The sequence below is a fragment of the Taudactylus pleione genome, unplaced genomic scaffold (assembly GCF_031769625.1).
Source record: "Taudactylus pleione unplaced genomic scaffold, aTauple2 ptg000113l, whole genome shotgun sequence".
NCBI lineage: Eukaryota > Metazoa > Chordata > Amphibia > Anura > Myobatrachidae > Taudactylus > Taudactylus pleione.
Genome location: NW_028284515.1, coordinates 13,759,454 through 13,780,919, shown reverse-complemented (window position 1 = coordinate 13,780,919; position 21,466 = coordinate 13,759,454). Strand labels below are relative to the sequence as shown.

At 47.9% G+C, this 21,466-nt stretch overlaps 1 protein-coding gene across 1 annotated transcript in view; it reads left to right on the top strand.

Annotated features, from left to right (window-relative positions):
* Positions 1–21,466, top strand: part of SPTBN5 (spectrin beta, non-erythrocytic 5) — a 273,171-nt gene that overhangs the window by 233,614 nt on the left and 18,091 nt on the right. The window contains exons 59-65 of the mRNA XM_088471253.1: positions 37–213; positions 324–428; positions 1,168–1,741; positions 1,915–2,003; positions 3,142–3,234; positions 4,532–4,621; positions 20,244–20,312. Coding sequence (XP_088327379.1) covers positions 37–213; positions 324–428; positions 1,168–1,741; positions 1,915–2,003; positions 3,142–3,234; positions 4,532–4,621; positions 20,244–20,312 — 1,197 coding nt within the window. The remainder of the gene's footprint in view (positions 1–36; positions 214–323; positions 429–1,167; positions 1,742–1,914; positions 2,004–3,141; positions 3,235–4,531; positions 4,622–20,243; positions 20,313–21,466) is intronic.

Below are 21,466 nucleotides of genomic sequence, written 5' to 3'. Positions count from 1 at the left end.
TTGAAGCTTTGATACTGATTTGTACATACATTTCAGGTTGCAGAGAAAGTCAACGAGCTGTCAGAACTGATGGGTCTGGTGTCTGATAGCTGGAAGAGGAGGAAGGAGATCTATGAAGAAAACCTGGAGCTCCAGCTGCTGAGGAGGGAGCTAGAACAAGCTGACGGCTGGCTCAACACTAGAGAGCCTTATCTTATGGATAAAAACTATGGGGTGAGGACCTACACATCACTGTAGTATCATCATATCCTGGTGGATAAGATTCTGGTATGGAGTAAACCATGGACTATTTATTTGACTTCTGATGGTTTTTATTTTGCTAGGAGTCCGTGTCACATGTTGAAGAACTGCTGAAGAAGCAGGAGGACTTTGAAAAGATGTTTGCAGCCCAGACGGAGAAGTTTGAACAGCTGAAAAGAAAACCAAAAGTAAAAATGATTTTGATCTTTCCCGTGATTTTGCAGCCACTGGCACTGGGGTTACTTCTTAGGCAGAATCCCATAGACAGTGATATGTAGGAGAGATGCTGGAATACTGTTTTTCTAGGGTAATTTGAAGACAGAGGTTACTCTCATATACATATACTGTAGGCATAGACAGAACGTTCCAGTTCCTCTTTGTACTGTTCTAATAATTTACAGACTCTTTGGGGCAAATTTGCTAAAGTGAGAGTTTTTAGAAATGGAGATGTTGCCCATAGCAACCAATCAGATTCTAGCTATTACCTTCTAGAAGGTGGTAGATAAATGTTAAGTAGAATCTGATTGGTTGCTATGGGCAACATCTCCACTTATAAAAACTTTCACTTTTAGTAAATATACCCCTTAGTCCTGGTACGTTACACAAAATTCTCCGCATAATTTATTGCTGTGTCCTACAAAGTCTTATGTATTTGTCATGGAGCATGGACTAGTATTCACAGCGCAGCTGTACCTCAAGGCCTTTCACTGAAGAGGTGCAAGGTGATAAACTATGTGTCATCAATTTGGATGCAGATGAACAGTAATTATCGCTATTGTTGGTAAATAAGGCAGAAATGCTTAGGGCATATTAAATTAGCTTTAAGAAAGAGCTTAATGATATGTGTGTGTGTGTGGTATAATTCCAAATGATGACATGTGGCACCATTATTACCTTTGCACATAACATTTACTGTACCTCTAATAGGGAGAGTGGATGCTGTTGAAACAAATTGATCTAGAGGAGAAGGAACAAAAGAAACCTGAAACTTTCATGCGAGTGCCTTCCCTGAAGAGGAAACCTTCAGACAGGAGAGTATTGCCTCCTAAACTGGTGGATCTGGGGAGCACAAGGAATACCGGGCTTTCAATCAGATCTCCTGTGGAGACATTGAGCCCCCCACACAGAAAAGTATCAGACAGCAAGAGTGTTTTGTTGGATACCTTGGATATCAAGGCAAACACAATCGTAATGGACAAAACGATCGAAACCCCAAATCTTCTTGATCTCCAGATTCCTCCTTTGGAGAGCACCATTCCCTTGTTTTCACCCCAACCACCACAGACATTGCACCGATTGTCCTCAACCTCTGCACAGACTTTCCAGAGTTACAAGGTGCCAATCCATGAGAACTTACTGGGTAATATACAATCAATTACTGAGGAAGAAACTAAGCATCAACCACTGTGGGAATCCCATTCATACTCATCCAATATATCTACAAAACCGTCAGCTAATTATTCCTTTCCTTCAGAGACCACAAGCAGCAGTGTGTTGGTATGTACAGTTGGTGTCTCTGGTATACTTTTGATTTCATTATCTCAAATTGTTATTCCTTAATTTGGAAGGTTACGTTTATTTCCATAATACAACTAGATTTCATCTATGCTTTGACCTTATCCTGCCTGTATTGCACATGCCTTCAGTTGCTGCCTGTATTCCCTCTGCAGGTAGGCAAGCCTTTGGTTGACCTCAGTGATGGACCAACAAAAGTCCCAAACCTGCCTCCACAGATCCGTGAGAGAACACGTGTCACACTTTCGGTAATTTACATTTCTGATTGCTGAATTGAGGCCATTTCATATGCACCATGGTTAAGATCTAATTAAATTTGTTCTAAAAGTGGTCAACATGTAAGATGCTGGATCTAGATTACACCAAATCTCTCAATGCTGACAATAAATTAGACAGGCTGTATAATGTGTATATATGTAATATGCGGTCGTGCTCTGATATACGAACATCTGGGTGTTCAACCACCCAAGGCATGTGTATAACAGAGAGTGACCGCACGCGCTCAAGTGTTATATCTATCTTATAAAATGGCCCCTGTTGTGGCAAAATAGTTCTAAGTGGAGATGATGTAGGGTGAAACAGATACAGGATAGGAGGACAAAATAGTCCAGAATAGGCTGTATAATTAGAATTCTCTTTAATAAATAAACATTTAACTGGATAACAGTGTAATTGAATAAAAATATTAATGAATAAATGTGCAATCTCCAACACGGGCCCCCTCCTCTCTGTCCGGCGGCTGGCAGCGCACTGAGCTGTGCGCGGCCAGCGCCAGAGTTATAGACTCTGGGCACTAGAGTGTGCCCAGAGTTTATAGAGTATGCGCAGGCCAGCGGGAAAATGGCCACGGCGGCCATTTTCCCTGCTCTGCGCATGCACAAATGATGGGAAAATGGCCGGGGTGGCCACTTTCCAGTCGTCTTTACAGCGCCGGGCCCCCGCACCGACGTGGGACTCCGGAGAGGTAAGTAATACAATGGGTGCAGGGTGTGCGATGCGGGGCCCCCCTGGACCCAGGGGCCCGTGTGCCCTGCACACCCTGCACCCATTATAGATACGCCCCTGGGCAGAGGTAAGCCCCGGCAGACCCATTCACTGGGAAAAGTGGGTAACACAGAACAGAACCCCATTTTTTGGTGACTATTGGGCAATATAGACTTAATTTATTGGTGGTGAATGGATATTACAGACAAGATTCATTAGTGGCCAGTTGGCAATACACTGACCACACACACGTGTCTTGTGAGCAATACATGCCACACTGAAGGGTGTATAGTGGGAATTACATTCACTTTAGTCTAGTGGACAGTACAGGTACAATTCACTCTGACCTTATCCTGCCTGTATAGCACATGCCTTCAGTTGCTGCCTTTATTTAATCTGCAGGCAGGCAAGCCTTTGGTTGACCTCAGTGATGGACCAACAAAAATCCACAAACTGCCTCCAGAGATCCCTGAGAGAACACGTGTCACACTTTCGGTAATTTACATTTCTGATAGCTAAATTGAGGACATTTAATATGCACCATTGTTAAGAAGATCTAACTAAATTTGTACTCAGCCACAGACCATAAATTCTAAGTTGGTGCTGGATAGGTTTTGCACTGAGCTGCAATACATAAAACCAGCACGTTATCAGTGGCAATTTTGTATAGTCCAGTCAGCATCTAAAAGTGGTCAACATGTAAGCTGTTGAATCTAGATTATTTAACTGGATAACAGTGTAAGTGAATAAAACAGTTAACATTTTTCTGTCAGAAATGTGTGTTTCTGTCAGTGAGACAGTGATGTGCTGCTTTTCTCTGAGTAGTCTCTCTGTGAGAGATGTCATTATTTACACTCGTGGAGTGATACAGGTGTGGCTTTGTGATGAGGTTTTGATGACCACGGGAAGTAGATCAGACTGGCGGATACGCCTGGGGGGTGTGCAGATATTGGGAAATAATGTACGATCATGTGATCTAGTGTGTCTAATCATGTTGCTTGGATTTCAGCATTACACGTTAGAATTAGCCCCCAAGAGGATACATGATTTTGTTACCTATAACAGTTTAGACCTCCAAGGAGGTATTAGGGGCCAACACACATCTATTCACTGCGGGAAAGTGGACAACACAGAACACCATTCTCTGGTGACTATTGGGCAATAAATAAAGACACTGTTTATTGGTGGCTAGTGGAAATTACAGACAAAATGGATTTATAGTTGGCAATGCACTGACCACACTCACAGATGTCTAGTGAGCAATACATGCCACACTTAAGGGTGTATAGTGGGAATTACAACCATAATCACTGGAGCCTAGTGGGCAGTACAGACAAAATTCACTAGTGCCATGTATACAATACACACCCACTCTCCATTGCTTTAAGAGCAATACAGTTTCCCATTCCTAAATCATTAGTGGACAGTACATGCAAATCTTCTGGTGGGTAGTTGGCAATATATGGTGTCCCATGGTCACTACAACCCCATACACTTGTGACTAGTAGTGCAATACAGACCACATTATTATTATTATTATTTATTTACATGGCGCCACAAGTGTTCCACAGCGCCATTCATTGGTGTCTAGAGGTCAATAAAAGATCACACTCACTGACATCTCATTACAATAAGGTCCATAAGCAGAAGGAGCTGCCATAAACCAGTATACAGCTGGTAGTACTTTGGCTGGGTCTGTCCCAGTTGGGGTAGGGGGGTACTGAGCCATTGTGACTGGTACCTGACCTTCATGCCATACTCATGATAAGCACTTTATCTCATAACTATTCAGGAACTGAAGTATGAACCTCTGGTACAACTGAATGTGGACTCCTCATATGAACCTCCGAAAGTACCAGATTCACCCACGGTGCCCTCATCAGTAAGTGCAAAATGGCATTAATTACTAAGACATATATATTATTATTATTATTATCGTTTATTTATATGGCGCCACAAGTGTTCCGCAGCGCCTTACAAGGTACATAACCAACAAGTTACTTACAGTAAAATACAATACAATGAAGGACAAGGACATGGATAATATACATTGATACATAGGTGGCCATAACACCCACATAAGCAACAAAGCATAGGCACCAAGTGTTAGGTGTCCTAGTGGTGAGTAAGAAGTAGATAAACATAAAGTAAGGAGAAGCACAAGAGGGTAGAGGGCCCTGCTCGCAAGAGCTTACATTCTCAAGGGGAGGGGCAGACAGATGGGCATGACACAGATGGGGAAGACAGGGAGGAGGGAGCATGTAGTAGCAAGTTAGGTTGAGAGCTGGAAAGCATTGATGAAGTAGTGAGTCTTGAGAGCCCGTTTGAAGGATTGTAGAGAGGTGGAGAGTCTGATCGGGAGAGGGAGAGAGTTCCAGAGGTGGGGAGCGGCACGTGCAAAGTCTTGGAGGCGGGAGTGGGAGGAAGTAATCAGTTGGCATAAGAGGTGGTGTGCATTTGTTGAACGAAGAGGGCGGACAGGAAAGTGAAGGGAGATGAGGTCAGAGATGTAAATGGGAGAGGAGTGTGTGAGGGCTTTGTAAGCAAGTGTGAGAACCTTGAATTGGGTTCTGAAGGGGAAGGGGAGCCAGTGGAGGACTTGTAGGAGAGGGGAGGCAGATGCAGAGCGTTTGGAGAGGAAGATAAGCCGTGCAGCAGCATTAAGGATAGACTGGAGAGGAGAGAGATGAGATTTGGGGAGGCCAGATAGGAGAAGGTTACAGTAATCCAATCTTGAGATGACCAGTGAGTTTATTAAGGTCTTAGTAGCATCCTGGGTGAGAAAGGGTCTGATCCTGGAAATATTTTTAAGATGGAAATGACAGGACTGTGAGAGGTTCTGGATATGTGGTTTAAAGGAGAGGGAGGAGTCCAGGATAACTCCAAGACAGCGCACTTTGGGGCTAGAGGAGATAGTTGTGCCATCAATTGATAAAGAAATAGTGGGAGGTGAGGTTATGTGGGAGGGTGGGAAGATGATCATCTCAGTCTTAGACATATTAAGTTTAAGAAATCGCTGGGACATCCAGAAAGATATAGCAGAAAGACAGTTGGAGATACGAGTGAGGAGAGAGGGAGAGATGTCAGGAGAGGAAAGGTAGATCTGAGTGTCGTCAGCATAGAGATGATAATGGAGGTCAAAAGAGCTGATGAGTTCACCTAGAGAGGATGTATAGAGGGAGAAAAGGAGTGGTCCAAGAACAGAACCTTGGGGAACACCTACTGTGAGAGGATGTGGGGGGGAAGATAGGCCATGAGAGGAGACAGAGAAGGATCGATCAGAGAGGTAGGAGGATAGCCAGGAGAGGGCAGTGTCACGTAGACCAAGGGAGTGACGGATTTGCAACAGGAGAGGGTTGTCCACAGTGTCAAAAGCAGCAGAAAGGTGAAGGAGAATGAGTAGAGAGTAGTGGCCTTTGTGTATGTATGTATGTATGTATGTATATATATATATATATATATATATATATATATATCAATATCACCCGGCACTCCTAAGGCAGCTAACACCTTGAGTATATATGCTTGGGTGCCTTCCTTAAGAGTATACCATACCCCTTTTGCACATCCAAATAAATGAGGAGGCACTCCGAGTCTTGCGTGAAAAACGTGTATTAGGAACAGTCAACGTTTCGGGGACAGTCACCCCTTCGTCAGGACACACATGTGTCCTGACGAAGGGGTGACTGTCCCCGAAACGTTGACTGTTCCTAATACACGTTTTTCACGCAAGACTCGGAGTGCCTCCTTATTTATTTGGATATATATATATATATATATATTCTACTTCAGGGTCCATAGGGTATCCGATTGAAAAAATTGGCTGCGCTCAATTCTACACACTAAGTATATCCATTATAAATCACACTGTAGTGAAAAATACATGAAAAGGTTTTAATGTGGCAATAATATACACAGATAAAAATTATATTCAAAATATATGGAACATGTGTATGTTCCTATTTGAAATACATACATACATACAGACAACATATATTACTATCAGTATTGAATAAAACAGGTTAGATATATATGGTCAGTGTTCCTGGTCATATCAGGCCAGCAAAAAGAAGAAAAAATAAAAGAATAAATGTTTCTCTTGGATAGAATACACTGTATCTGTGGTAACTTGTAAATATATTGCAGCAATTGGATATATTGTTGCTATTGAATAGCACGGAATGAGCTCACCCGATTCTGGTAGAAATGTTGTCTATGATCTGCAGATCAGGGGTCTCAATATTCCACGTAAAATGCTGTATTGTCTCTATAACTTATAGCGCTTGTACTGATTACTTTCCGTCGCTGGAAATCAATTGTCTCCCTCTTGTCACGGAAAAGCTTATTGTTGTTGCTCCGCTCCGTGTCAGGCAGTATAGATAGTGGTGGAGCCGCTGGCCGGCTCTGTTGCACAAACACCCAGGAGCGGGCACCTGCAGTGATGGACAAAGTACCCGGTGAAGCTTCACACTGGTCTGGACACCCGACCGGACTCCCCCCGTGCACAAAGGAGCGGCAGATGTGGGTGTCTACAGAGGCAGTCGGGCAGTATGGCTCTCAATGTAGGCTCCTTGGTTGTTTGTACTTTCGTTGGAGTCTGTCTGTTAAGAGAGCATATACGCTGTTTGGTTCAGGATGTTGTGTCCGCTTGAGAGGGAGAGAAGTGGCTGCTTTCTGGATCATGTACCACAGGATCAGCTGTATGTACTTTGACAAGAGGGAGACAATTGATTTCCAGCGACGGAAAGAAATCAGTACAAGCGCTGTAAGTTATTGAGACAATACAGCATTTTACGTGGAATATTGAGACCCCTGATCTGCAGATCATAGACAACATTTCTACCAGAATCGGGTGAGCTCATTCCGTGCTATTCAATAGCAACAATATATCCAATTGCTGCAATATATTTACAAGTTACCACAGATACAGTGTATTCTATCCAAGAGAAACATTTATTCTTTTATTTTTTCTTCTTTTTGCTGGCCTGATATGACCAGGAACACTGACCATATATATCTAACCTGTTTTATTCAATATTGATAGTAATATATGTTGTCTGTATGTATGTATGTATGTATTTCAAATAGGAACTTACACATGTTCCATATATTTTGAATATAATTTTTATCTGTGTATATTATTGCCACATTAAAACCTTTTCATGTATTTTTCACTACAGTGTGATTTATAATGGATATACTTAGTGTGTAGAATTGAGCGCAGCCAATTTTTTCAATCAGTATCTGAAGTAATCACACAAATTCTTCATTTTGGCAGCAGTCTCTTCTCACATAGCAGATCATCTAGGAAGCGCTATCTTCTTCAGTTTTTTATATATATTTTGATCCATAGGGTATCCACAGGATACCTTGGGGTATAGGTGTGACGTCAGTCATCGGGCACCAAAGAGTTAAGCTTTCAGCCTCCCAGGATGCACTAGGTCCCCCTCCTATACCCCGCCCCCGAGCCAAGGCATCTCAGTTTCGTTTGGTGCCCGGCCGGAGTCGGAGGCACCTGCTAGAGGGGGGCTTAGAAGAGCCCCTGAAGCTTTTTCTTCATGCAGCTGTGGCTGCACATCTGGATGAACAGCATGGACAGTCAGTACTGACGTCCATGCTGTCTTCCCTACACCCCGCCGGTACCAGAACGCCGGTACTGATCCGGGGATGCTGGTGGACATCTGGGGTCACAGCTAGCGGTGACCCCAGATGTTCCGGACCATGGCCGGATTCAAGGGGGACAGAGGTAAGCAGCGGGGTCCCGCAGGGGGTCCCCGCTGATCACATGGTCCTAAGTCCCCAGGCAGGGGGCTCCCTGGGGACTGGCTGCAGCGTGGAGCCAGGCGACCAACCTGCGCTTCCACTACCCCCTGGGACAGCGGACCGCAGCAGAGCGGTAGCGCTGCGGCGTCCCAGGGGTTAAATGCATGCCAGGGGAGCGCGCCTTCCCTGTCTCACAGCCGGCGCCTCCCCCGCTGCACACAGCCCTCTCTGCACTTTGCTGACTGGCCCTGTGTCAGCGCTCCTCCCCCAGGCCAGCCTTCTCTCTGCTCCTCGGTGGCCATCTTTTCTGAAGCATGGTGAACGCTGCTGGAAGCCTGCATTGGAAGCATCGTGGTCTGGGTCCCCCCGCATACCTCTCCTCCGCTGTGGTCAGGTCTGTGTATGCAGCGCTGTGTCCTACCAGGCCCTGTGTCTGTGTAGTTGAGTGATCAGCGCTGTTAGTGCAGGAATTGTTATTTCTCTGCATTGTATGTGACTGTGCTAGCGCTGCTGCCTGTAACTTTTTTTTCTAAACTGTCAGCTTTATACTGTCCATGTTTTTTCTGCTAAGCCCTTGCGGTGCGGTGCTGCAGGGTGGTCTCTCGCCTCTTAAATATATAATTGGTGAGAGGGGTCACATACGTGGTGCCATCATGTCTGAAAGTGATTTTCCCCTCCGGCTACAGTGTACTACGTGTAAAGTGCTGTTAGCGGAGGGGGAGGGTAGCGCGGAGGGCCTCTGCCGGCAGTGTTTGTCTATGGCGCGGCCTCTTACGGTTACTGCACCGGTACAGGAGCCGCCCTGGGCTTGTTTCGCTCAAGCGCTTACAGCCTTAGTGGGCCAGTTAGCTCCGCAGCCCGCGTTTACACCGATGGGTTTGTCCCAGCAGTCAGTGGTGTCGTCACCCATGTAGGGTTTCCCACGACAATTGGTGGTAACCCACAGTCTCCCTATTTCCCCGCTCCCGGTTTCTCAGGAGCCAGCGTGGGTTAACTCCCTGATGAGTTCTGTACAGCACTTGTCGGATGTGTTGCAAGGGGAGTCTGTGATGCGGCCGCATAAACGGCTGGTGGCGTCTCTGTCGGCTCCTTATGAGGATGACGAGGGGACGTCTGATGATGGGGAGATTCTGGATCCTTACGATCAGGAACCTCTCCATGCTAAGGACGCTGATGCTAAGTCCAAAGTATATATTCCTGGACTTATTCGGGCGGTCCGCACAGCCTTGGTGATTGAGGACGAAGTTCCCCCAGCGGCTAAATCTAAGTATGCCTTTTTCAAAGATGTGAAGGGCGATGCCACAGTCTTTCCTCTTTCGGGTCAGTTGGTGGACCATTTAGAGGAGGCGTGGAAACAGCCTGGCAAAAGATACCAGCCGCAGAGACGCCTGGCGGTGGCTTATCCGTTCGCGGATAATTATTTTGCAAAGTGGGAATCCCCTCCGCAGGTGGATTCTCACGTGACCCGTCTTGTCCGTAGTGCCACATTGCCGATGCCATCCATGTCCTCCCTTAAGGATGCTACGGACCGCAAGGTGGAGATCTGCCTGAAGTCCGCTTATTCCCTTGCGGGGGGGGCAGCACGGCCAGCTATGGCCATTTGCTGGGTTGCCAGAGCGATGGAGCGCTGGGCGGATTCATTAGAGGCTTCTTTTGATTCCGACTGTCCGGCCGAACAGGTGGAGTTGATTGGCAATCTCCGTGATTCGGCCACCTACATCAACGAGGCGGCCCTAGACATTAGTACTCTGGTGTCTAGGATTTCTTCAGCAGCAGTAGCTGCTCGTCGCACCTTGTGGCTGCGATCCTGGAAGCGGACGCAGATTCCAAAAAGGGTCTGGAGGCGTTGCCGTTTACCGGAGAAGTTCTCTTTGGTCCGGATCTGGATAAGATTGTGGCCACGCTGGCGGCAGCCAAATCGGCTTGTCTCCCGTCGGCCGCTGCTCCTTCTGGTTCTGGACCATCGTCCTTTCGGTCATCTAGGGCCCAGGGCAGGCCCAAACCACAGTCGTTTCCTCGACAGGCTGGCCCTAAGAAATCGGTCAAGCCCCGGAAGCAGGCATGGAGTAACAGACGTCCGGCCCCCAAGCCAGATGACAAGCCTGCGGCCTGACGGTCCGGGCCTCCCTTTGGGGGATCCCAGGGTGGGAGGCTGCCTGCTGCAGTTCGCCCAGTGTTGGTCGACCACTACGACAGACACTTGGGTTCTGGAGGTGGCCTCCCACGGGTACGCCCTCTCCTTCCGGCACAGACCCCCGGCTCGATTCTTCACCACGGGTCTACCATCAGACTGGAACAAGGCTACGGAGCTGCGGAAGGTATTGCACACTATGCTCCAGGCTGGAGTTATAGTGCCTGCCATTCTCCCAGAGGGGCCAGGGTTTCTATTCAAATCTTTTTTTGGTACAGAAACCCAATGGGTCGTATCGTCCGATTCTCAACCTCAAAGCACTCAACAGGTCTTTGCGGGTACCGAAGTTTCGGATGGAGACCCTACGGTCCATCATTCTGGCGCTGGAACCTGGGGACTACATGGTGTCATTGGACATACAGGACGCTTACCTGCATGTCCCTATTCTTTTGCGCCATCAACAGTTCCTCAGGTTTGCAATCCGCAGCAACCACTTCCAGTTTCGGGCGTTACCTTTTGGCCTGGCGACAGCACCACGGGTTTTCACCAAGGTGATGGCGGTCATGGCGGCTTCTCTGCGGCTGCAGGGAGTCCGCATGTTGCCGTATTTGGACGACCTGTTATTGGTGGCAGGATCTCCAGAGCTCCTGTTACGCCACTTGGACCTGACCATTGCACTGCTGCAACGGCACGGCTGGCTAATCAACTGGCAGAAGTCCACTCTAATCCCGTCTCGGAGGATTCTGCATCTTGGAGCCTTATTGGACTCGGGACAGCAAAGGATCTTCGTGACGGAGGACAAGATCTCTGCTTTACAGTCAAGGGTGCGCAGTTGTCTGCACAGCCACCGGGTGTCCCTACACTCGGCGATGAGGTTACTGGGCTCCATGGTGTCGGTGTTCGACATGGTGGAATACGCCCAGTTTCACTCCAGACCTCTGCAGCACCTGATCCTGTCCAAGTGGAACGGGCTGCCTCAGTCTCTGAAGTCCCAGACGATTGTGCTCACCCCGGAGGTTCGCCTGTCCCTTGCTTGGTGGTTACAGATTGACCCACCTCAACAAGGGACGTCCGTTCTGGGTTCCAAATTGGGTCCTGTTGACAACGGACGCCAGTCTTCGGGGCTGGGGAGCGGTTTTGGGTCCACACTTGTTCCAGGGCAGGTGGACGCCGACAGAAGCGGAGCTTCCCATAAATATCTTGGAAATCCGTGCGGTCTTCATTGCTCTCCAGCAGGCACATTGGTTTATCCAAGGTCACCCGGTACAGGTCCAGTCGGACAACGCTACCACCGTGGCCTACATAAACAGGCAAGGAGGAACCCACAGTCGGGCGGCTCTCGTAGAGGTCTCTCGGATCCTGGTTTGGGCGGAGCGCAATCTTCCGGCCATATCAGCGGTCTTCATCCCGGGAGTGCTAAATTGGGAGGCGGACTTTCTAAGTCGCCAGGACGTTCATCCGGGGGAATGGTCCCTGCACCCGGACGTTTTTCAACTGCTGGTGGACAGGTGGGGTCTTCCAGAGATCGACCTCATGGCATCCCGGCACAGCAACAAGTTGCCGGTGTACGGGTCTCGCACAAGAGACGAAGGGGTGTCTCTGGTGGATGCTCTGTCCGTCCGGTGGACGTTCCGGTTCGCATACCTGTTCCCTCCGGTCTCCCTTCTTCCATGGGTAATCCGGAAATTCAAACAGGAAGGAGGGACGCTCCTGTTGATAGCTCCCGCGTGGCCCAGACGGCACTGGTTCTCAGACCTTCAGGGTCTGTCCGTGGACAGTCCTCTGCGATTGCCGCTACGACCGGACCTTCTGTCTCAGGGTCCTTGTCTTCACCCGGACCTGACTCGGCCGTCTTTGACGGCGTGGCTGTTGAGACGGCCATGCTGAGGTCCCGGGGGTTTTCCAGCTCTGTGGTGCGTACCATGTTGCGAGCTCGGAAACCGTCTTCCGCGAGGATATACCATCGCGTGTGGCATACGTTCTTCCAGTGGTGTCGACCGAGAGGTTATGCACCGCGGGAGTTTCGTCTGTCTCGGATTCTCGCCTTCCTACAAGCGGGACTAGATCATGGGCTTCGCCTTGCTTCTTTGAAGGTACAGGTTTCGGCCCTGTCTGTTTGGTTTCACCGTAGGATTGCTACAATCCCGGATGTGCGAACCTTTATGGAAGGTGTTGTCCGCATCCAGCCGCCCTTTGTTCCACCTGTGGCGCCTTGGGATTTGGCTGTGGTCCTGAGGGCTCTCCAAGGACCGCCGTTTGAACCACTGGGCTCAGTGGATCTTAAATGGCTAACAGCTAAGACTGTTTTCCTTCTGGCTATTGCTTCGGCCAGACGTGTTTCTGAGTTAGGGGCTCTTTCTTGTAGACCCCCTTTCTTGGTTTTTCATGGGAACAGGGCAGTGCTCCGCACTCGGCCCGAGTTTCTTCCCAAAGTTGTTTCCCAGTTTCATGTTAACGAGGAAATCGTTGTTCCGGCCTTTAACTCACCGGGTCTTTCCGTGGGTGAGGCCTCTTTGGATGTTGTGCGGGCCTTAAGGACTTATGTTGACCGCACTTCTTCGTTTAGGAAGTCGGACGCTTTGTTTGTCCTCTATGGCTTCCGTAAAAAGTGTTGGCCTGCTTCAAAGCAAACTTTGGCAGCCTGGATCCGTATGGCTATTTCTGAAGCTTATCTTCATGAAGGCCTGCCGGTTCCTCCTTCTGTGAAGGCTCATACCACTAGGTCTGTGGGTCCTTCGTGGGCAGCTCGACGTGGTGCCTCTGCAGTCCAGATCTGCAAGGCTGCTACGTGGTCCTCTGTCCATACCTTCGTGAGGTATTACAGGTTTGACACCTTCGCCTCTCAAAATGCTTCCTTCGGGCGGCGGATTCTCCTTTCTGCACAGGAGCGTCCCCACCCTTAAAGGGTACTGCTTTGGGACATCCCCAAGGTATCCTGTGGATACCCTATGGACCCTGAAGTAGAAAATATGAGATATGGTAAGAACTTACCCTTGTTATCTCTATTTCTACGAAGTCCATAGGGTTCCACAGGACTCCCGCCCTGTCGCACCTGTGCTGCAGATGGGCTTTGCTCTGGTCACCGGTTTTCCGTCTCCCTCTGGTGAGAATGTGATTCTTGTATGTGTCCAGATCTTTGTTCTCTCTCTTCCTTCTCCTCCTCCGGCCTATGGCTTGGTAACTAACTGAGATGCCTTGGCTCGGGGGCGGGGTATAGGAGAGGGACCTAGTGCATCCTGGGAGGCTGAAAGCTTAACTCTTTGGTGCCCGATGACTGACGTCACACCTATACCCCAAGGTATCCTGTGGAACCCTATGGACTTCGTAGAAATAGAGATAACAAGGGTAAGTTCTTATCATATCTCATATTATATATATATATATATATATATATATATATACATACATACACATATGTGATAAAGATTCCTCACCCTTTCTCTGCTGCCACTCATGGGGCTCTGTGCACTAATGTACCTAGAGCCGAAGGGCCTGACTTAGAGGTGGATGTGGCCATGGCAGTGTCTTTTGGCGGTTGCCCATCAGTGACTTTATGCAAATGCTGCTAAAAAGACCTTCCCTGGTGTACATCCGTGTCTATGAATGCGTAAGGACTGAGATGTCAGCTGTCAGCATTCGTACACGTTGTTATACCGCCTGGTACCATGGAAACTTGAACCATCCCTATGGCAGGTGCAGATATTCCATCTGTGTGGCCTCCAATGTGTTCGATGCAGCGTCTGTGTAGGCAAACATTTAGCGACACGCCCATAAGACGGACCATCTCTGCGCGTCTGAATAGCCACCTCCCCATTGTCCAGGTACACCCATCACTTTTTCAAGACAATTCTGATACCGTACGTCTCAATCAACAACAGCGCCTCTGTGTGTACACTCTGTGGAACGCATGTGCCCTAAGAGTTCTTATTGTGCAGTACCAAAGAATCGTTCAACTCCGTTGTCATTGGCAGAGACTTCCACTTCTGAGACAAAAGGTGTCCTGTGTAATAATTATTGTCTTACATACTGTATAATGTAGCTCTGCTCCCTAATGGAGTAAACTAATACCTCTTTTCCACTGCCGCTAAAACCGGGGTTATTGCCATGTCAACCCGGGCCGCAGCTCAGTGGGAAAGGCTCCTAGAAAAAGAATCCCGGGTCTCAAGCAGGGTTTTACGTGGGTAAGACCCGGATAAGGCTCAGTTGAAATGGGTATCCTAGGTCATCTGACCCGAGTCCCGTTCCCACCGTAGGGAGAGCCACATTTCCTGGCACATGGAGATAATGTAATCTCCAAGTGCCAGCAGAGGTAAACCCCGGCAAACCCATTCACTGGGGAAAAGTGGGTAACACAGAACAGAACCCCATTCTCTGGTGACTATTGGGCAACATATACTTAATTTATTGGTGGCTAATGGATATTACAGACAAAATTCATTAGTGGCTAGTGAGCAATACACTGACCACACGTACATGTGTCTAGTGAGCAATACATGCCAAACTGAAGGGTGTATAGTGGGAATTACATTCACTGGAGTCTAGTGGACAGTACAGATACAATTCACTCTGACTTTATCCTGCCTGTATTGCACATGCCTTCAGTTGCTGCCTTTATTCCCTCTGCAGGTAGGCAAGCCTTTGGTTGACCTCAGTGATGGACTAACAAAAGTCCCAAAACAGCCTCCACAGATCCCTGAGAGAACACGTGTCACACTTTCGGTAATTTACATTTCTGATTGCTGAATTGAGGCGATTTCATATGCACCATGGTCAAAATCTAACTAAATTTGTCCTCAGCCACAGACCGTAAATTTTATGTTGGTGCTGGATAGGTTTTGTGCTGAGCTGCATAACACAAAACCAACACGTTATCAGAATGCAGACCTATACCCTTAACCCAAATGTCTATGGCAATTTTGTATAGTCAGGTCAGCATCTAAAAGTGGTCAACATATAAGCTGTTGAATCTAGATTACCCAATCTATCAATTCTGACAATAAAGGAGACAGACTATATAATGTGTGTGTATATGTAATATTCGGATGCGCTCTGATATATGAACGCCTTGGTGTTCAACCACCTAAGGAGTGTGTATATCAGAGCACGACCGCATGCCCAAGAGTGGTATATCGATCTTATAAAATGGCCCCTGTTGTGGCAAAATAGTTCTACGTAGAGATGATGTAGGGTAGATACAGAATACAAAAAAGTCCAGAATTGGCTGCTTAATGTGAATAATTTTTAATGAGTAAACATTTAACTGGATAACAGTGTAAGTGAATAAAACAGTTGCCATTTTTCTATCAGAAATGTGTTTCTGTCAGTGAGACAGTGATGTGCTGCTTTTCTCTGAGTAGTCTCTCTGTGAGAGATGTAATTGTTTACACTTGTGGAGTGATACAGGTGTGGCTTTGTGATGAGGTTTTGATGACACCGGGAAGTAGATCAGACTGGCGGATACGCCTGGGGGGTGTTTAGATGTTGGGAAATAACGTACGATCTAGTGATCTAGTGTGTCCAATCATGTTGGTTGGATTTCAGCATTGCACTAACGTGCAATGCTGAATTAGCCCCTAAGAGGATACCTATAACAGTTTAGACCTCCAAGGAGGTATTAGGGGCCAACACAAATCTATACACTGCGTGAAAGTGGACAACACAGAACACCATGCCAGGCTTGCCTACCCTCCCAATTTGTCTGGGACCCTCCCGATTTTTGGGTGCTGCTGCCAGCCCCCCGGAAAGGCAGGCAAGCCTCCCGGCAGCCAGCAAACCTCCCGACCTACCCCCAGAATAAACTAAAAACCCCCGCAGTGGGGAGGCCGGTGATGCGATTCACGCTGAATCGTGTCATTGTGGCCCCGCCCCCTGCTTCACAATGCCGAAAATAACGGTATTGTGAAGAGGGGGCGGGGCTACGATGATGCGATCACACGGCCCTGACCTCAATGTGACATCAATGGCCGGGCACGCCCCCCGCTGTTAGCCAACAATCAGCTCCCTCCCGGAAGGAGGGAACTGATTGTCGGCAAGTATGCACCACGCTCTGGTGACTATTGGGCAATAAATAAAGACACCGTTTATTGGTGGCTAGTGGAAATTACAGACAAAATGGATTTATAGTTGGCAATGCACTGACCACACTCACAGATGTCTAGTGAGCAATACATGTCACACTTAAGGGTGTATAGTGGGAATTACAACCATAATCACTGGAGTCTAGTGGGCAGTACAGACAAAATGCACTAGTGCCATCTATACAATACACACCCACTCTCCATTGCTTTAAGAGCAATACAGTTTCCCATTCACTAAATCATTAGTGGACAGTACATGCAAATCTTCTGGTGGGTAGTTGGCAATATATGGTGTCCCATGGTCACTACAACCCCATACACTTGTGACTAGTAGTGCAATACAGACCACATTATTATTATTATTTGTTTATATGGCACCACAAGTGTTCCGAGCGCCATTCATTGGTGTCTAGAGGTCAATAAAAGATCACACTCACTGACATCTCATTACAATAAGGTCCATAAGCAGAAGGAGCTGCCATAAACCAGTATACAGCTGGTAGTACTTTGGCTGGGTCTGTCCCAGTTGGGGGAGGGGGGTACTGAGCCATTGTGACTGGTACCTGACCTTCATGCCGTACTCATGATAAGCACTTTTTATCTCATAACTATTCAGGAACTGAAGTATGAACCTCTGGTACAACTGAATGTGAACTCCTCATATGGACCTCTGAAAGTACCAGATTCACCCACGGTGCCCTCATCAGTAAGTGCAAAATGGCATTAATTACTAAGACATATATATTATGTATATCTGTGATAAAGATTACTCACCCTTTCTGTGCTGCCCTCATGGGGCTCTATGCACTAATGTACCTAGAGCCAAAGGGCCTGACTTAGAGGTGGACGTGGCCACGGCAGTGTCTTTTGGCGGTTACCCATCTGTGACTTTATGCAAATTCTGCTACCTAGCCCTTCCCTGGTGTACATCCGTGTCTATGAAAGTGTAAGGACTGAGATGCCCACTGTCAGCGTCCGTACACGCTGTTACACCGCCTGGTGCGTCTTTAGACGCTTTCACCATGGAAACTTGCACCATCCCTATGGCAGGTGCAGATATTCCGTCTGAGAGTGGCCTCCAATGTGATTGATGCAGCGTCACGCAATGGCGTAACTTCATCCCAGGTGCCTGGATGCAAGATAAATGTTGGTGCCCCCCAAATTAAAATTTACCACCCCCCAGCACCTATACCAACCCCAGCTGTCGCCGCCCCCCTATGCAGTTCCTTTTCTACAGTGCCCCTGGTAGTGGTCCCCCTATGCAGTGCCCTCAGTAGTGGTCCCCTTATGCAGTGCTCCCAGTAGTAAGGGCCCCTGTAGTGCCCCCAATAGTAAAGCCTCTGTAGTGCCCCCATATGATGCCCCCAGTAGTAATGCCGCTGTAGTGCCCCCATATGATGCCCCCAGTAGTAACAATGGAGCCAGGTGCCCCGGCAGCAAATGACTCCATTGTCTCCAGGAGTTCCGCCACTGGTATCACGCCCATAAGACAAACCACCTCTGCGCGTCTGAATAGCCACCTCCCTGTCATTGCCTAGGTACACCCATCACTTTTCCAAGACATTTCTGATACCGTGCGTCTCAATCAACAACAGCGCCTCTGTGTGTACACTCTCTGTAACGCATGTGCCCTAAGAGTTCTTATTGCGCAGTACTAAAGAATCGTTCAACTCCGTTGTCATCGGCAGAGACTTCCATTTCTGAGACAAAAGTTGTCCTGTGTAATAATTATTGTCTTACATATAATGTAGCTCTGCTCCATAACGGAGTAGCAGCAATGGAGGATTTGGGGCGGAGCAATAGTACACATGATAAGGATTATTAGGACTGACATATGCATAAGCCCTCACTGCTTCCTGACTCCTTTCTCCAGCGACACCCTCCTACTGATTGTTGAACAAGCAGATGCTCTGAGTGAAATACAGAGATAAGAGTAGAAATACGCAGCTCTTTCCTGCATATTTACCTTGATACATATACTCCAGGGGCGGCTCCAGGGGTCGGAGCACCCTGTGCCGGCCCTTAATAAGCAGCGCGCGACCGAATTGGGTGCATGACCTATTTACCATAGCATGGCACGCCTCCAAATAACGTCAGGCTGGGGGTAAAGCCCAGCCCTCCGTCACTGGCTGGGCTTCCCCCAGCCCTCTCCCGTCAGTGAATGGATGCCACGCGCATGCGCGCAGCATCCATTCACACTCCGGGGGTCCTGTACCCCAACCTCCCAATTTGACCACCCATGGGCCACTGGGTGGGAGGGGTGCGCCCTCTATGGGTGGCGCCCCTGTGCGACCGCACTGGTCGATCACCCCTAGAGCCGGCCCTGATATACTCCATAGTCGTGGTCTACATGTCAGCATTGGCCCTACTTCACTACATTGCAGTGAAATATTTACAGATAACCTTCACACTACGCATCAATTATACAGTAAATCCCCAACTGGCAGAATAGTGGGAGTCTGATGTATGATAGTCTACGCTTATTTCCATACCCATTATTAATGTATGTAACATTGTATATGCGTGACCGTTCATCCAGGGGGGAAATCTGTATAGAGTCATGTACATTATCCCTCAGGATAATCATTACGCCTTTTAGAGGATAGTCCAAGGGGCTGTAGCCTATATCCCGACGATCGGGATGCCGGCGCCAGAATCCCGATCACGGAGAGAACACTGGCGCCGGAATCCCGACATGACTGGGGATGCCGACACCGAAATCCCGGCAGCTGGTATCCCGATTGTAAAGAGACTGGGGCAAGGTAAGTATTAGTCGCGTGGGGGGAAGGGTTAGGTTTAGGCACCCCAGGGGGGCAGGGTCAGGCTGCGGGAGAGGGGAGGTTGGGGTTAGGCTCCAGACAGGGGGGTTAGATTCAGGCATCACCGGGGGGAAGTTAGGATTAGGCAATAAGGGGGAAGGGTTAGTGTTACGGTACCAAAAAGGAGGGTTAGGGGGTAAATAGGACAGGGAAACATTACTTACCGTTCCCTTGTCGGGATTCGAACCATTGGGATGCCTCTGTCAGTGTACTGACAGGCGGCATCTCCTCTGTCGGTATTTCATACCGATTCCTAGACCAAGAGCTACTTACTGATGCAGTAAATAAATAAACTTACAGGTTTGTTATTGGAGGACTATGGGCCTGATTCAGAGCCGCTTGCAAAAAGCGAGCACTCGCTCTGAATCAGGGCGGGCGCATGTGACCACCCACAGCTTATGCAAGCGGCCAGGTGATGGTATCCATCTAATAGAGCAGGAAGTCCACCTACTGATATCACGAGTGATGTCAGTAGGGCCGCCCACAAACGGCAGGCGTTCCGTTTGCCCAGCCACCCCCTCTCCCTGCCTACAAAACGGGGCAAGCTGTCGATCAACATCGACAGCCGCCCTGTTTGTTGCAGGCACTGGAGCGAGTGCTTTTTGCGCTCGCTGCGCGTGCGCACTGGCCCACCATCGACCCGCTTGCGAGCGGGTCTGAATCAGGCCCTATGTTACTACTATTAATGTTTTTTTTTTAATTATTATTTTTCAGAGTGCTTCCTTTGATAGGATAGTATTTGGATTTATGGAGACAAAGCAGACGCTCCTCTCTGGTGGAAATGTACGGTAATCAACTCTAATAACAGAAATACAGTATTTGTAAACCTATTTCATCTGTGTGTTGATAAGTTTAAAAAAAAAAAGGCCCGTTTGCTGTTTATGTCCGATGTGGGATGAGAGTAACATAGCCTACTTTTTATAATCTGTGCCTTGGTTATCACTGCTGTATAAGAGCTCCGCATCAAACAGAAACTACTGGACATACTGTACATAAACCCATACAAATAGATTATATTGGTACTCCCCTGAGGCATATAATACAAGTACTATACATTTCTGTGCAATAATGCAAGTCATTTTTAAAAGTGTACAGTAACTGTAAAATTATTTAGTTAAGTTTTTTAGGTTTTCTATATAAAAAAAAGCTTTTTTCAAAAACATTAATAACTGTGAATGCCACCCTAATTATAGCAAATCATGTTTGTTTTGTGTTGTTTTTCTAACTTAAACTAAAATAATGCTGTTGTATTGAAATATGTATTTCACCTTAAGTGTGTCACCAGGGCCGTAGAGACATCCACTGGGCTCGGGTACTGAGGGGGTGTGGCCAACCAAACTGCGGGAGACATGCTCTGGGCCCCTCCAACAGGCCTGGGCCAGGGTAATTAGTACTCCCTCTGCCCTCTCTCAGTGCCCCGGGGCATCATATGAAGCAGACTTTCATGTCTAACTGAAGTTGGGAAGCTGCGAACAGCGTTTAGGGCCACATAAAATGTATTGGTCTGTGTATTTGTCTGTCTGGTTATGCATTTGGACTAGGGATGTGCAGGCTCGGTTCTACTCGGTTCCGTTCGGTTCTTTTTACCGAATCTTATTGGCTATCCAAAACTCGTGACAGCTGAAACCCAATAAGATCCGGTAAAAAGAACCGAACGGAACCGAGTAGAACCGAGCCTGCACATCCCTATTTTGGACACCCCTGCACCGATTGGGATGAAAGCAATGCAAGGTGGTCCAGTTGGATCCTGGCCAGGTTTTAGGGGGGTTAGGGTCCCGGTCGGACCTCCCGTTGTTGTATGCTGGGCAGAACTTTGACCCAAGGAGCATGTTCTGAGCCTTCCATGAATAGATTTGGACGACAACTTCACAGAGTGGTAAAATTGGATTTCAGAAGACATACTAGGGGTTTGAGGTCCCAGTCGGATGTACCGTTGG